Genomic DNA, 12,885 nt, shown 5'->3' with positions numbered 1-12,885 from the left:
CTGGATTGCTGCCTAAGAGGGAGAGAGAGAGAGATGCCGAACCATCCTTCATAGCTCCGACACCAAATTTACCACTTATGATAAGAAATTGCCATTGTAGAAAGTAGGCTGTGAAAAATGAACCGTTAATTTATGCCTCTAAGCAGCGTGTCAAGCGTTAGGCTCGCTGAAATAGAAATCTGCATTTGCTTTCGTGGAAGTTGCAGGTTCACAATCACGGTGTGCATCGTGTCCAGGGGCTGTGCGAACACTGGTGGCTATAGTTTAGCATGCATGAAGTCGGTGAGCGACTCTGTCGACGACAGTGCGCTTTGCATGAATGTTGGGGTCAGTGTCAAAGGTTGGCCACCGTCAATCTCATCGTCACTACTGTGGCTTCTGTCGCACCGCGCCGCCGCCTGTGTTGCGACAACGATCACCCCGTCGGAGATTCTTTGCAGAACAAAGAAGCACTATCTGCACTCAGAAACTCCTCTGTCGAAGCACCACCTATTTTATCGCCAGTAGCGACGTGCTTCCAGAGTTCGCTAATGTCAGCGACTGCCACCGTGTTGGTTACACACATGGGGGTTTCGCCCCTGGTGCACAAAGTCTGCCGTTTCCGTTGATAGGAATGATCACTGCTTCTACTAGCCTTCATGATCGTAGCGGTGCTCACGGTTTTCAGAATCGTTGATATCGTCGACTGTGCGAGCTCGTATTTTGCATTGCCCCAAACGACAAAGCTTTGTGCTTTGTTAGCGCACCAACCGCTGCTTCTGCAGCACATTCCCGCACTCGCTGAGATAGATTGTAGAAAGGGAGCGCAAGTACGGTTTGCTTTGCGTTAAAAGATTTTTTTTTCTCTGGACGCGAAGCAGCTGGTGCCATCTTGTGGGACGCTGCGCCAACTTGCGATGCTCTCCGTGGCTTTTGCAATCCGTCCACTGGCAGGATGCGCTGCACGGTAATGGTGGCAGATACGAACTTGCGTAGGCAAACTTTTTGCCCTGTCGGTTAAGAGGAACTTAGCAACGCAAATTTCATGATTATTTTGCATGGAAAATGCCACTCAAAAGGCAGAATTTCGATCGTTATTATCGATATGTGGTGAATAACATCGTTAAATACTGGATTTTTCTCATAGCCCTAATGAATAAGTTGATACTCTGAAGTCAATATATCGTTATATGCGGTATCATTATATGTGGTGCACTGTACATGAAGTGATTGACGGCAAGACAAAATTGCCTAGCCTGAGCACGAGGCCGCCGTGAATATTGACATTGGTGTTCCAGTGTCCGTATCCGCTCATCGTGTTCATGCTGCTCTTCAAGAGTCAGTTGGTGATCACGCAGAATCAATAGGTCCTTGCCATTTCTCTGAGCGCCTTCCTGCTTCGAATACAGACGACAAACTTAGCCCATTTTGTTGAAATGCCACCTTGCTTGCCGTGAAATTACCCTTCTAGGGCACCTTGTCAACCGTGAGGGTATTTGACCTGACCTGAACAAAATTCACACTGTGCTAGACTTCACGGTTCAATGCTCGGTTAAGGAAGTTCGAAGCTTTATTGGCTTGTGTTCGTATTACCGTCGCTTTGTTCAGGATTTTGCTAACATTACTCGCCCTGTCCGAGCTTTTGAAGAGTGATATCGCTTTCTCATGCAAACAATGGCAAGCTGAAGCCTTCTCAATACCTCGGCCGCTGGTTAAAAAAAGGTGCGGCCTGCCACGTGAGGCAGGCTGCAATGGGAGCAAATGTCTCAGCCGTAGTTGCATTTTCGGCTGCTTGGCTGGGCCAAACGGTGCTAGCTGTTGAGGACGGGATGTGTCAGTTTGCACGGGCGACAGCGTTCGAAGTGCTTTCTTCATGCATTTTTGTGCTGATCCCAGACAACTGGTAGTGCGGTAGTGAATCTCAGCCCTATTGATGCACACGGCAGGCCACACCTTTTTTTTTTTTACCCAGGGGCTGTGTCAGTACTCATCAAACTCCTGAGGATGCCCCCAATTTTAGCTAATTTTGACCCTTCTGCACCTACCGAGGTCTGCACAGATGCTAGTGGCCACGGCAGACTCTGTTGGCTGTCTTCCTCAAAAAACCCTACCGGGCACCTCGGCCATTGGGCATTGCATGTACAAGAGTACACCTTCTTTATCATGTACAACTCCAAACGTTTACATCAGGATGAATGCCTGTGCCGACATCCTCTGCACCTTCTGGACGCAAAGGTCGGAGTCAACGGCTACGGATGTTTCTCCTGCACAACGTCGTCCTATACCATAGTGCTCCACAGCAGCTCCTCACGGATCACAGACGTTTCTTGTCTAGGGTCCTTGACAACGTCCTCTGCTCGTGCTCTACTGAACATGAAGTCGCCAAAGTACATCATCCACAGAGAAACGACATTTTACAATGACTGAACAGAATGCCTACCTACGTATGCTAGCCACGTATGTTTTTGCAGACCATCGGAACTGGGTTCTGCCATGTATATCCTTTGCATATTAATCATCCAGTCATTACACTGCACTGGCCACTCGCCGTTTTACATGCTATTTTTCCAGGATCCTCTTCTGCCCTGGACACTATAATTCCTTGTGGAACACAGTCGCCTGCCGCGCACGCTTGCGATGCACAGTGGCAGCACGGGCCCGTCCGATAGCTCTTGCTCATCTCACTGCATCCCAAGCTTCCCAAAAGTCTCGTTACAATAGGCATTAAGCACCACAGGTCCGTCAAGTTTTTACCTGTCTCCTTCATACTCTTGTGGTCACCATCTTGTATTGGCTTATCAGGAAAAAGGCTTCTGCCGCATTGTTTAGGTCTATATCGAATTCTACAACAGCTTTCAGAGGTCATCTATGAGACTCTGGCCCATCATATGCACAACCAAGAACTTATGTCATTCACATAGCCTGCCTGCTTGAAGCCCTATGTGCGAGCTGTTCCTGTGCCACATTAGCTTGCTCCGGGACGGCGCTCCATCACCAGCGGGGTAGTGTTGCGAATAAAAAACAATCGGGACAAAGTGTGCTGTTTCTGCTAGTGCTTCGGTTGTCATGTTTTAAGAGGAAGCTTTAGCTCGGGCCGAACTATGGTGCCGCCCATTCATATACATTTAGAAGGCAGGAACGCTTTTCCAAGATAACCTCTGGGTAGATTTGAATGAAGTTTGTTGCATTAGAACGAGGATGTTAAATTCTAGTGACTGTTGGATGAGGAATTTGCATTTAGGGCCTTTTTTTAAAGGAACTTTTGAAAATGGGTAAGTTTGAAGGAAAATGGAAGCAACAAAGTTTACAAACTTGTAGCTGTGCACTCAGAACAGATATCACAGATACGTAAACAGCATCCACAAAATATTGAGGACAACCTGATTTACAACCTGAGGACAACCTGTTACTGGCAACAAATTTTAGTAATCGGCAGCACAATTGCAGGGCCTCCTGCTCGAGCAGAACAAGGAGGCGCAATTTATAAGCCCGTCCACCGGAAAATCGTACACATCCAAATTGCAAAATGGGGCGCATGCTCAATTTGTAGATTATTAGAAGTGGGTCTTTCGCATCCCTGACAGACATGCATAGCTTACGTAGCCTTCAAACTGCTCTTGCACCTTGTTTAGCTATATGATCAAAATGCCCAAGCCAGCTGAGGGAACCGTCGTACGACTACACAACTACTTCATTAACTTGAGGTATAGTCACGAGAGGGCACCATAGTGATATTGTAACAAGATTATGAAGAAATAATAGTATCGAGATTTTTCTAGCGTTGAGAGAGAGGCAGATCTTGTTTAACCAGGTTTCTATGGTGTATAGATAGTTTTGTTGTCGACAATAGAGGGCGTGAATATCAATGTCTGAAGCATAGAAAGCAATATCATGTGCATGCGTTTGCACGTCTTGACGTAGAGTAGAACTAAGCAGGATATTGTCTGTTTCTGTGTTCTTGTGTCCGTCTGTCTTCTACGCAGATATTAAATAACGGCGAAGTGAGAGCTCTTGGAGGGATGCCACATGATTGCCTGTGTATGCCCGAAGCAAAACCATTTAGAGAGAAGCAAAATTCCCGCTCATTTAACAAAATACAAATTGCAAAATAATTTGGAAACAAGATTCCGTAATATGGGCAATAAAATCACGTGCTCTAGGCTGTCGCAGGCTTTGGAAATGTCCAGTGGCACGAAAATAGCAACCTAAACGAAACTGACAATATTGGAGTGTTTTAGAATAGGGGCCCCAAAGAGCTTTGCAGGTGTTCGCATTGGGGCACGCAGGAGTGAAGTGTTTTACAACATGGCTTTTCTACAGTGTACTAGAAGGGAGCAGTGGGCTTACTCGGACGCGTAGGCCATGCGGTGCGGTGGCTCCACAAACGTAAACAATGGGTGCTTCTCCGATAGTCAGAGCGGCGGCGCTGGTGTCTGCTTCAATGGAACGTAGCAGCTGCGGCACAGCGCTCTGAGCTACACCCCAGTGCACCCGAGCATATTAGCCCATGTTGCTGGGCTGCGTTGGTTTGCTGTGGACGTTGTCGCGTGGGTATTAAGTGCGTAAGCATTTCTATGCGTTCCCAACAAGAAACTTGTCATTCACGGTAGACAATGAATAGCTCATACTCGCGTAAGGCAGAGGCTAAAGCGCTCAGCAAGATGAAGCGAACAGTGCATACATTCATCACCCATACGCCACACAGAACGGAATACGTTTCAATAAAGAAAAAGCTCAAAACAAGCATCCGAACCATCAATAAAGCATTGCATCTCCCCCCCCCCCCCCCCCCCCCCCCCCGCAGCAAATGTAGTGGTGGTTTTGCAACAGCTTTGCTAAATTAACGATAACACAGCTTAACACCAAAGGTCGGTGGTTTGACTCCCACCAACGGTCAAGTGCCTTAACTGTATCTTAAATGTGGCTAACGAACTTCACTTTCCAACTGACTTCAGTTTAGAACCAATAATTGTGGGTTCCAATGCCGTAATGAACTCTCTTAATTAAACTTGCCTTGATAAGCAAACTACCGATGAGGGTTGATAAAGGTTTATACTGGTGCGAACAAGTTTCATAACATTGATAATGACGCCGCGCTGTGTGGCACAACGCTTACGCGTACTTGGGCAACTACCAGAGGAGTTCCTGCGCGAGTTTTTTTTTTTCCTGCATTGTTTTTGTCGCACACAGCATGTAGGAGATGAATGAGTATATAATGCTTTGCAGGGACTGAGCCATGGCGCGACATCGCCAAAACACTTATACTGTTGTGCATAACCAAAACAAGAGTTTGAGTGCACAATGATATAATAACAAATGCAGAAGGCTACTGTCACACGTGAAACAACTTGATTGAAGCATGTAAATATTTAAGCCGTGCTATTTTGGCTAAGCAGAGGCACAAACCCTGGCTAGCGTACCTGCATCTTTTTTTAGGTCGTCTAGAAAGTATGCGCCGACTGTTTTCTGACTAATTCACTGGTGGACAACCGGACATAATGCAAGATAATTTTAGGTTAGGTCGACACGGCATGAAACCATATACTTGGTCACCGACCCTGTAATTCAACAAGATTGTTTTTCGAATCAATTTTTTTAAACCATTGTCTGATTCGGAAAATTTTGAGGCCCCTTCTGCATGAGCAAGATCAGTCGGCGACGATCGCCAGCCACTGTTCCTCCGCGAGGCTGCTAATAGTTCGTACTTCAGACTTTCCCTCCTACTTGAATAAGGCGGTAACCACAAAATCGAAATTATAAGCTTAATTTTATACGTTTTCAGTCGTCTATTACAGTGGAACGGTGAAAGTGTCATTCTTCATTGAACTCAAAATAAATTGCTTGCTTCGCTGCAACTATTTACTGGCAAGCTTCACTTCAGTTGGCATTGAAGTTGCACGAGCAAAACGTACTCAGCAGTGAAATGAATTGTACCGCGGACTTTTGAAGAGTGAAATGGTCAGACTACATACGCTTTGTCCATGTCTGTCGCACAGCTCATCGCTTCCGCCGATGAAAAGACTATTTGAGAACAGCAGATGCTCCGGTCATATCAAGTACGACGCCATTTTTAAAACGTTCCATCACGAGAGCTTTCTTTGCTTCAGTGATTGGCTAGCGGAGTAACCCAACGCCGCGCTACTGTGGCTTGAAGTACTTCTGGCCACCATAGCTGCGCGGTCCGTGTGCCTCGGTTGCCAACTGCTGTTTTTTTCTTTAATTGTATCAATCTTCATAGCACACGCTAGTTGAGAGAAAGCGATAGCCGCAGTCATTTCTCCTAGCTTGCAAACTTCACGCGTTACCACGAATCGAGCCCAGTTCGGTGCTAGGTTAGAGCCGTCCCATCAGTGGGTGCCCGTGTGCCGCCATGTTTGTTGACGCAAAGCCTTTGGGGCAGCTTTTGGGGCTTCAGCTAAATCAGTGAAATAACGTGCCCGATGCAAAAGCCAAACGCAGTTTGCGTCTCGCGCTTGCACAGTGCCTTCCACACTATTTCTTTGGGACCCCTATTCTAAATCTCTCTATTAAGGTGGAAGCCTTAATTGGCTCATAACCCCGATGAGGTTGAAGTAAACGCGTCGTCCGGTGTAATGGTACAAAAACTATCATCAGCAATGGCTCATACCTTCCTAAGCAAGCAAAGAATGCCATGTCTTATCCCGCTCGTAACGCAGAGGCTGCCAGCACTCGGCAAAGTGAAGCGTACAGTGCATGCATTGGAATCACGCATACAACGTACAGAACGGCGTCTAGTCGAGTGGTACAAAAAAAGCACGTGACCTTCTCAATGGCTCATACCCCTGTAAGGCTGAGGCAACAAGCGCTCAGAAAAGTGAAGCGAAGAGTGCACACATTCATTCAAATCACCCGCACAACACAGAACAGTGCACGTTTCAATCCCCTGCTGAGAGGATGCAGCGTAAAGTCGAAGAGAAAGGTCGTTGGTGCGAGTGTGACCCCGAGCGCGCGAAGCTGTAGCGAAGCGTCGGAAAACGAGCCGAAGCCGTACTGAGAAAACAGCAACACTATATACGATGCCAAGTTTAGCAAGCGTGCAGCAGGCCTTCGCTGTCGCATGTTACAGGAGTGTAACATACTGCCGAACTTTTTGCTTCCATTCGCAGTTTTTTTCTAATAAAAATGTCACTTTGTCAGTCCGCGCGCCCCGCACTGATCGCTTTTTCCCGTGTCTTTTGTCCCTTCTGCGCCGCTTGAGAAATGACTTGATGAAATGCTATCAGAATGTCGCAGCGAAAAACTCTATGATGGTCGTGTTTTGGCTAATCGCACAGTGATTTCTTTTCCTTCCGGTATTCCTGTCGGTGGTTTGCCTACATTGTTAGCACCGAGATCGTCTTTCAGCAGTGCCTTTTGTGATAGGGGCACAATATTATGACTGCGCATCAATACATGCAGTGTGCGTCTGCCGCCGAAGCACCCACCACTTTTGGCGGTAACTACTTGCGCCTTTCGGAGCACGGGATCGGAGTAAAATCTAAATTTCATCGCAGCCTAAACGCAGAAGTCCTTCAACCGAAAGGTACCGTTGATACTTCGTCGTACAATCATCGCATTCCTGACACACATTTCACACTGCGGTGAATGCCTCCCGATAGTCGGAGCACAAAACACGCATTTTCACTTATGCTCATTTTCCGTGCTCCGAAATATTCTGACATGTTTACACACACACGCACACACACACACACACACACACACACGCACGCATACATATATAGCCGAACTCCAGTGTCGCATGACCAGTGCGCTTAAAGGGACCCTGATCCGCCCCTCGGGCTTGGTGAAATAACGTAGTCCGCGGGTAGCATACGCTGTTGTGAACATCTCGGCCAAGTTACGCTGTCGTACGCGGTCCGTGGAGCTTGCAAGCAGAGCGCGAGTCATGTTTCACGAGATAGTGATAACGTGGCCTAGAACGTGCGCGCATCACCACTGGTAGGTCGCGTATGTTCTCTCAGGGAAGAAAACAAGCGCGTTGGTGCTAACATACGACTCATTTCATTTCCCGGGGACACGCATCCTAGCTAATGAAGCAGACGACGGCTTGTACGCAGCAGACGACGGACGCGAGAAGCGTTTTCGACGGAATAATCATGCGCTTTGAGCTAGCTGCTTTATTTTTATTGCGGAGGAAAACTGCTTTGCTTGACCGAGAACCTTACGTGCAGTGCCTTCGTTCCAGTTTCTTAGGCAAAACGTCAAGTTGGCGTCACGTTACGAAAGCAAAATGGGGCCATCAGCGCCATTTTATTCGCGTCGCGTCTACGTTACGCATCGAAGAAAATGGCGGAATGTCCAGAATAGTGTTCCAGAACGACAATAGCGCATGCTCACGTGTTTTGTTAAATTGCTATCATGAACTTCCCTTTTGGCTGCTTTCTTTTTGTTGCTTTTGGGTTACGGAATTTCGCGGTGGATGGCTCCTGCAAGTAACGACGAACACGCGTAGTATGTGCGATTTCTTATTTTTTTTTTCTCGACTGTCCGTCTGGGCAGATGGCGTGTCTGTGAGACAAAATACAACAAAGGACAGCATCGCGCGTACGTCACACGCGGTTCGGCTCTGATTGGGAGCATTCGTCCACGACGTCATCAAGCGCGAGGCAGCGCCGGATCGCGATCCAGCAGTACTCGTTGAGGTCGTCGAGCTGCACGCACCCGTCTTCCCGTCGATGACACGTGACCCTTTCCTTCACGACCCCTGCGAGTCGCATGAACTCGTGCATGCCTTCGAAGGACCTGACTTCGTCTCGGAGAGCGGCCGCTGCCTCGCCCTCGCTGATGGACTGGACTTCGGCAAGTTCCGCCAGCAGAGCACGGTGCCGCAAGACCCGCTCCAGCGCCGCCACAGTGGTCCTGTCGAAAACGCGATACGTGCCGGGACAGTTTTACATCATGTCGATGTCGCTAAACTCAAGATTTCACCGCGATACAATAGCAGTGATAACAGGTGTTATAGCGTGGTCGAGCCGATGCAGTCATACGAAGGAAGTTGTTGGACTAGCTCCTCTGTAAGGTTCGTAATGAAATGCTGTGCTCAGGATAAGAAAGAGAATTCAAAATCGAAAGAAAAGTATGTGTCCTCGTCTAGTGGATACATTGAGGCGTTATGTTTCAAAAAGGAGCAAACTCATCACTTCCTGAAGCACTTCACTTTCTTAGCTACGCTCGGCTCCCTTTGGCCCAATCGAGGATTAGGTGGCGACCTCGTTAGGGCTGTTTCAAGAGGTTGTCCACATTTGTTTCTAAGCAGCTGTTCCGCCGGGTAATAGCGAATGCTATAAGTGACAATTGCTATAAGCGGACCAGTTACGATGCATGTTCACTGACCTGGAGAGGCAAAGCAGAAAGGTGGATCTAAAAATTAATCTGCAGAAAACTAAAGTAATGTTTAACAGTCTCGGAAGAGAACAATAGTTTACGATAGGCAGCGAGACACTGGAAGTGGTAAGGGAATACATCTACTTAGGGCAGGTAGTGACCGCGGATCAGGATCATGAGACTGAAATAATCAGAAGAATAAGAATGGGCTGGGGTGCGTTTGGCAGGCATTCTCAAATCATGAACAGCAGGTTACCATTATCCCCCAAGAAAAAAAGTGTATGTATAACAGCTGTTTCGTACCAGTACTCACGTACGGGGCAGAAACTTGGAGACTTAGGAAAGGGGTTCTACTTAAATTGAGGACGACGCAACGGGCTATGGAAAGAAGAATGATGGGTGTAACGTTAAGGGATAAGAAAAGAGCAGATTGGGTGAGGGAACACACGCGAGTTAATGACATCTTAGTTGAAATCAAGAAAAAAAAATGGGCATGGGCAGGACATGTAATGAGGAGGGAAGATATCCGATTGTCACTAAGGGTTACGGACTGGATTCCAAGGGAAAGGAAGCGTAGCAGGGGGCGGCAGAAAGTTAGGTGGGCGGATGAGATAAAGAAGTTTGCACGGACAACATGGCCACAATTAGTACATGACCCGGGTAGTTGGAGAAGTATGGGAGAGGCCTTTGCCCTGCAGTGGGCGTAACCAGGCTGATGATGATGATGATAAGCGACAGTGGATAAGCGAACGAGCAGTCTTAATAAGAACGGCGGGATTATTCGGACATCTCAATGGCAGGGTTAAACGGCAGGTCTAAAAGAAATGATCAAGATTCAACAAACCAATAACAGCACGCGTTATTCTTCCCGACACGAGTCTTGCTAGTATTTGTGTCGAAGTGCTGCAGTTTCACTATTCGTACTTACTTGTCAGGATTAGCTCCTGCTAGGAATTGCGAAGCACTGGCCACCAGGCGGGAGTTCCTCCGCGCCGTGTCCCAGATGGCAAATGAGTCCTTGTTCATGTAGCCAGGAAATTCGACCTTTAGGAGGCTGTAGTTGCGAAATATGCCGTCGGACAAGCGACTCACGAACCACGCCGAGTGCCAGCTGTTTTGTACCGAAACGGAGACCCTTCGTATGTTCTCACTGCGCTTGACGAAATCAGCCATGCGCTCAGAGTCGTCCCCAGGCATGCATGTCGCGCTGACGAACAGCTCTGCTAAGCTGCTGTTCCTTGAAAACGACTCAACCACGGCCGTCCAAGCTAGGTCAGTTTCATTCGCCGGGTCGGCAACAGACACCGAGATCAGCCGCAGTTTCTTGAGTGTGGTGGTGGTTCCAACATAGTCTGCCAGAGCAGACGACAGGTCCTCCCTGTACGTACCAGGATCAATAATCACAGTTAGCGATGTCACGTGGTTCAGCGAACACAGCTGGTGCAGAAGACTTCCAAGCGGCGGAGCATCGGCTCCGTCATCAGCCTGTGAGGCGATGACGTCGCGGAAACAATGGTACCTGAGTAAATGCAAATCGTGCCGATAGAAGCAAGCCCCCAACTCTGGTCCAAAAACGACCTTCTCCTCTGCGCCACTTTCTCGTAGGGCCTCGCAGACTTGTTGCAAAGCGATGGCGTTCGTGGCGACCCCGTCTATGATCACGTGCTTTAGACTGTGCTTCGTCGAAAGCGCTCTAAAGAACAGAGCCCACGTCTGTGGCCTCCAGATCTTGAATGGTAGTGTAAGTTCTTGAAGCGTCTCATTCTCCGTGATGGATGTCAACCAGACATCCCAAATGAAGGCACCCCTCTGACGGCTGGCCGTAATGTGAATACTGCGCAGCGTCGTATTTCTTGCAAAAATGTTAGCTACAGCTTCCCCACATTCCTCCGACACTAACGCTTCCCTGAAGTCTAGTCTGGTGATCGTCCTGTTTTTCTCAAGTCCTCGTAGTATCAACTGCATAGAAGTGCTGTGAAGGTAGGCTCCCACAAATGTCAGCATCGTTAAGGCAGTCGAACTCTTCAGGTACTCCGCGAAAGTAGCACAAATTTCTTCCTCGGCGTAGAACTCGAATACAAAGTTTATCGATAGCTCCCTTAGGGTTGAGCACGCCATGATCGCCGTCAAGAACGCCTTTGCAGCCCTGAATTTCATGATTACATTGGGAACATGGAGAGACGTAAGCGACCTTGTCGTCAACAGGAGGGACGTCAGCGCGTCCAGAAAACATCGCCGGCACTCCGCATCACTGGTGCACTCGAAGTGCTTCAAGTTTGGCAGGGTCGGGACGACCGCGCAGAAGTTACTGTGGGGGCCGAGACCCCGGCTGAACGAGTCTCGCAACTTGAGCGACTCGACGAATTGGTTTCCACGGAGGGCGTCGCACAGGAGCTCGTCGTACACGTTGAGCCTTCCCATCGTGACGTCCACATGCGTCACGCAGTGATGCTTCTTGACGAGGCAGTGCAGCAGCGTGGCGACCCGGTGGAGTGTGTCCAGCGAGTGGTCCCTCATGTACGGGCAGTCGATGCTCGCTACGGTCAGCCCGCTGCGCGTTCGCGGGGTTTCTCTCAGTTCTAGCTTGGCCTGGGAAAGCACTTCGTTCCACACTGTGAGATGTCGAACGATATGGCACGCTCGGTCCTCGGTCGCAGTGCAAGGTGACGCATGGTCAACGGCATGGCCCGAGAAGAAGCCTTTTATTCCTTCGATGTCTGCCAAGCCGACGTCGCAAAGATTCAACGAATCTGACCGACCAGTTGTCATGGGAAAGTTTCTTGGGGCTTCACCGCTTGCCATTGAACCTGGAAGGACAGATGGGTAGCTCTTCCGAAAGCGATCATGCGTGCTGACGCATTAAATGTAAGCAATACCAACTATTTGCCCTTAAAGTGGTGCATTAACTGGATCGTTCCCCAGATTTTCTTATTGAGCCGTCCGGCTTGTCACAGCCGCAAAGGCTGTTTGGAAGCGGTGTTTGAACGTGACGTCAAGCATTCTCTCCCTCACGCTCTCACGTACGCATCACGTATTCCCGTCCAGATCGCGGTCCATGCAATTTCGCCATCGTTCACTCTACGCTCTTGCATCGTGCGTTGTACTCCGGCTATCGGCAGGGATTCACTGCAGATTGCACCGCGGGTAGCTGGCGTTACAATGGGGACACAGAGCTGGGCGCTCAGAGCTTCTGCTTTGTTTCGGTTCCGATGGCCACCACGCGATCCCCCAGAGCGAAAGAATAGCGTAAGCTTTTTGTGCGGCTGTTAAAACGACGTTGCGACCAGCCAGCAAACGGGTATAGCAGACAATTGTGCACATTAATGGCAGATTAGACCAGACCTTTGAGGGCGCTTCCAAAGCGTTTCCATGGTCGCGTAAAATGACAATGAAGCTCAACTACGGACACAAATGACTTTATAGTCACATTACTCCGGACTTGTTAACACTATCGTAACGCGCCATGATAGTATTATTGCTACGATAAAGCTTACTTCCATTTTTAAATTACCACTGATTGTTCGCAGGAGTGCCCGAAAATGGAGCATTCGAATGTGCCAT

At 48.6% G+C, this 12,885-nt stretch overlaps 1 protein-coding gene across 1 annotated transcript; it reads right to left on the bottom strand.

Annotated features, from left to right (window-relative positions):
- Window positions 1-8,295: 8,295 nt before the first annotated feature.
- Window positions 8,296-12,108, bottom strand: LOC126529409 (uncharacterized). Its single transcript, XM_072290035.1, has 2 exons — window positions 10,253-12,108; window positions 8,296-8,859 (listed from the first exon to the last, which is right to left on the bottom strand). Exons 1-2 carry the CDS (start codon window positions 12,091-12,093, stop codon window positions 8,550-8,552), a joined length of 2,151 nt encoding a protein of 716 aa, XP_072146136.1. The 5' UTR covers window positions 12,094-12,108; the 3' UTR covers window positions 8,296-8,549.
- Between the last annotated feature and the right edge of the window lie 777 nt (window positions 12,109-12,885).

The sequence above is a fragment of the Dermacentor andersoni genome, chromosome 8 (assembly GCF_023375885.2).
Source record: "Dermacentor andersoni chromosome 8, qqDerAnde1_hic_scaffold, whole genome shotgun sequence".
NCBI classification, from domain to species: Eukaryota; Metazoa; Arthropoda; class Arachnida; order Ixodida; family Ixodidae; genus Dermacentor; species Dermacentor andersoni.
The sequence above is the reverse complement of the archived record's forward strand: the minus strand, read 5'-3'. Positions and strand labels throughout refer to the sequence as shown.

What these genes read in the sequence shown, in the direction of transcription:
- LOC126529409 (XM_072290035.1), bottom strand. Translation starts at nt 12,093, where the DNA reads ATGACAACTGGTCGGTCAGATTCGTTGAATCTTTGCGACGTCGGCTTG. An exon ending in GCAGGAGCTAATCCTGACAA is followed by an intron (nt 8,860 to 10,252) that starts GTAAGTACGAAT and finishes CGTTTTCGACAG; the next exon opens with GACCACTGTGGCGGCGCTGG.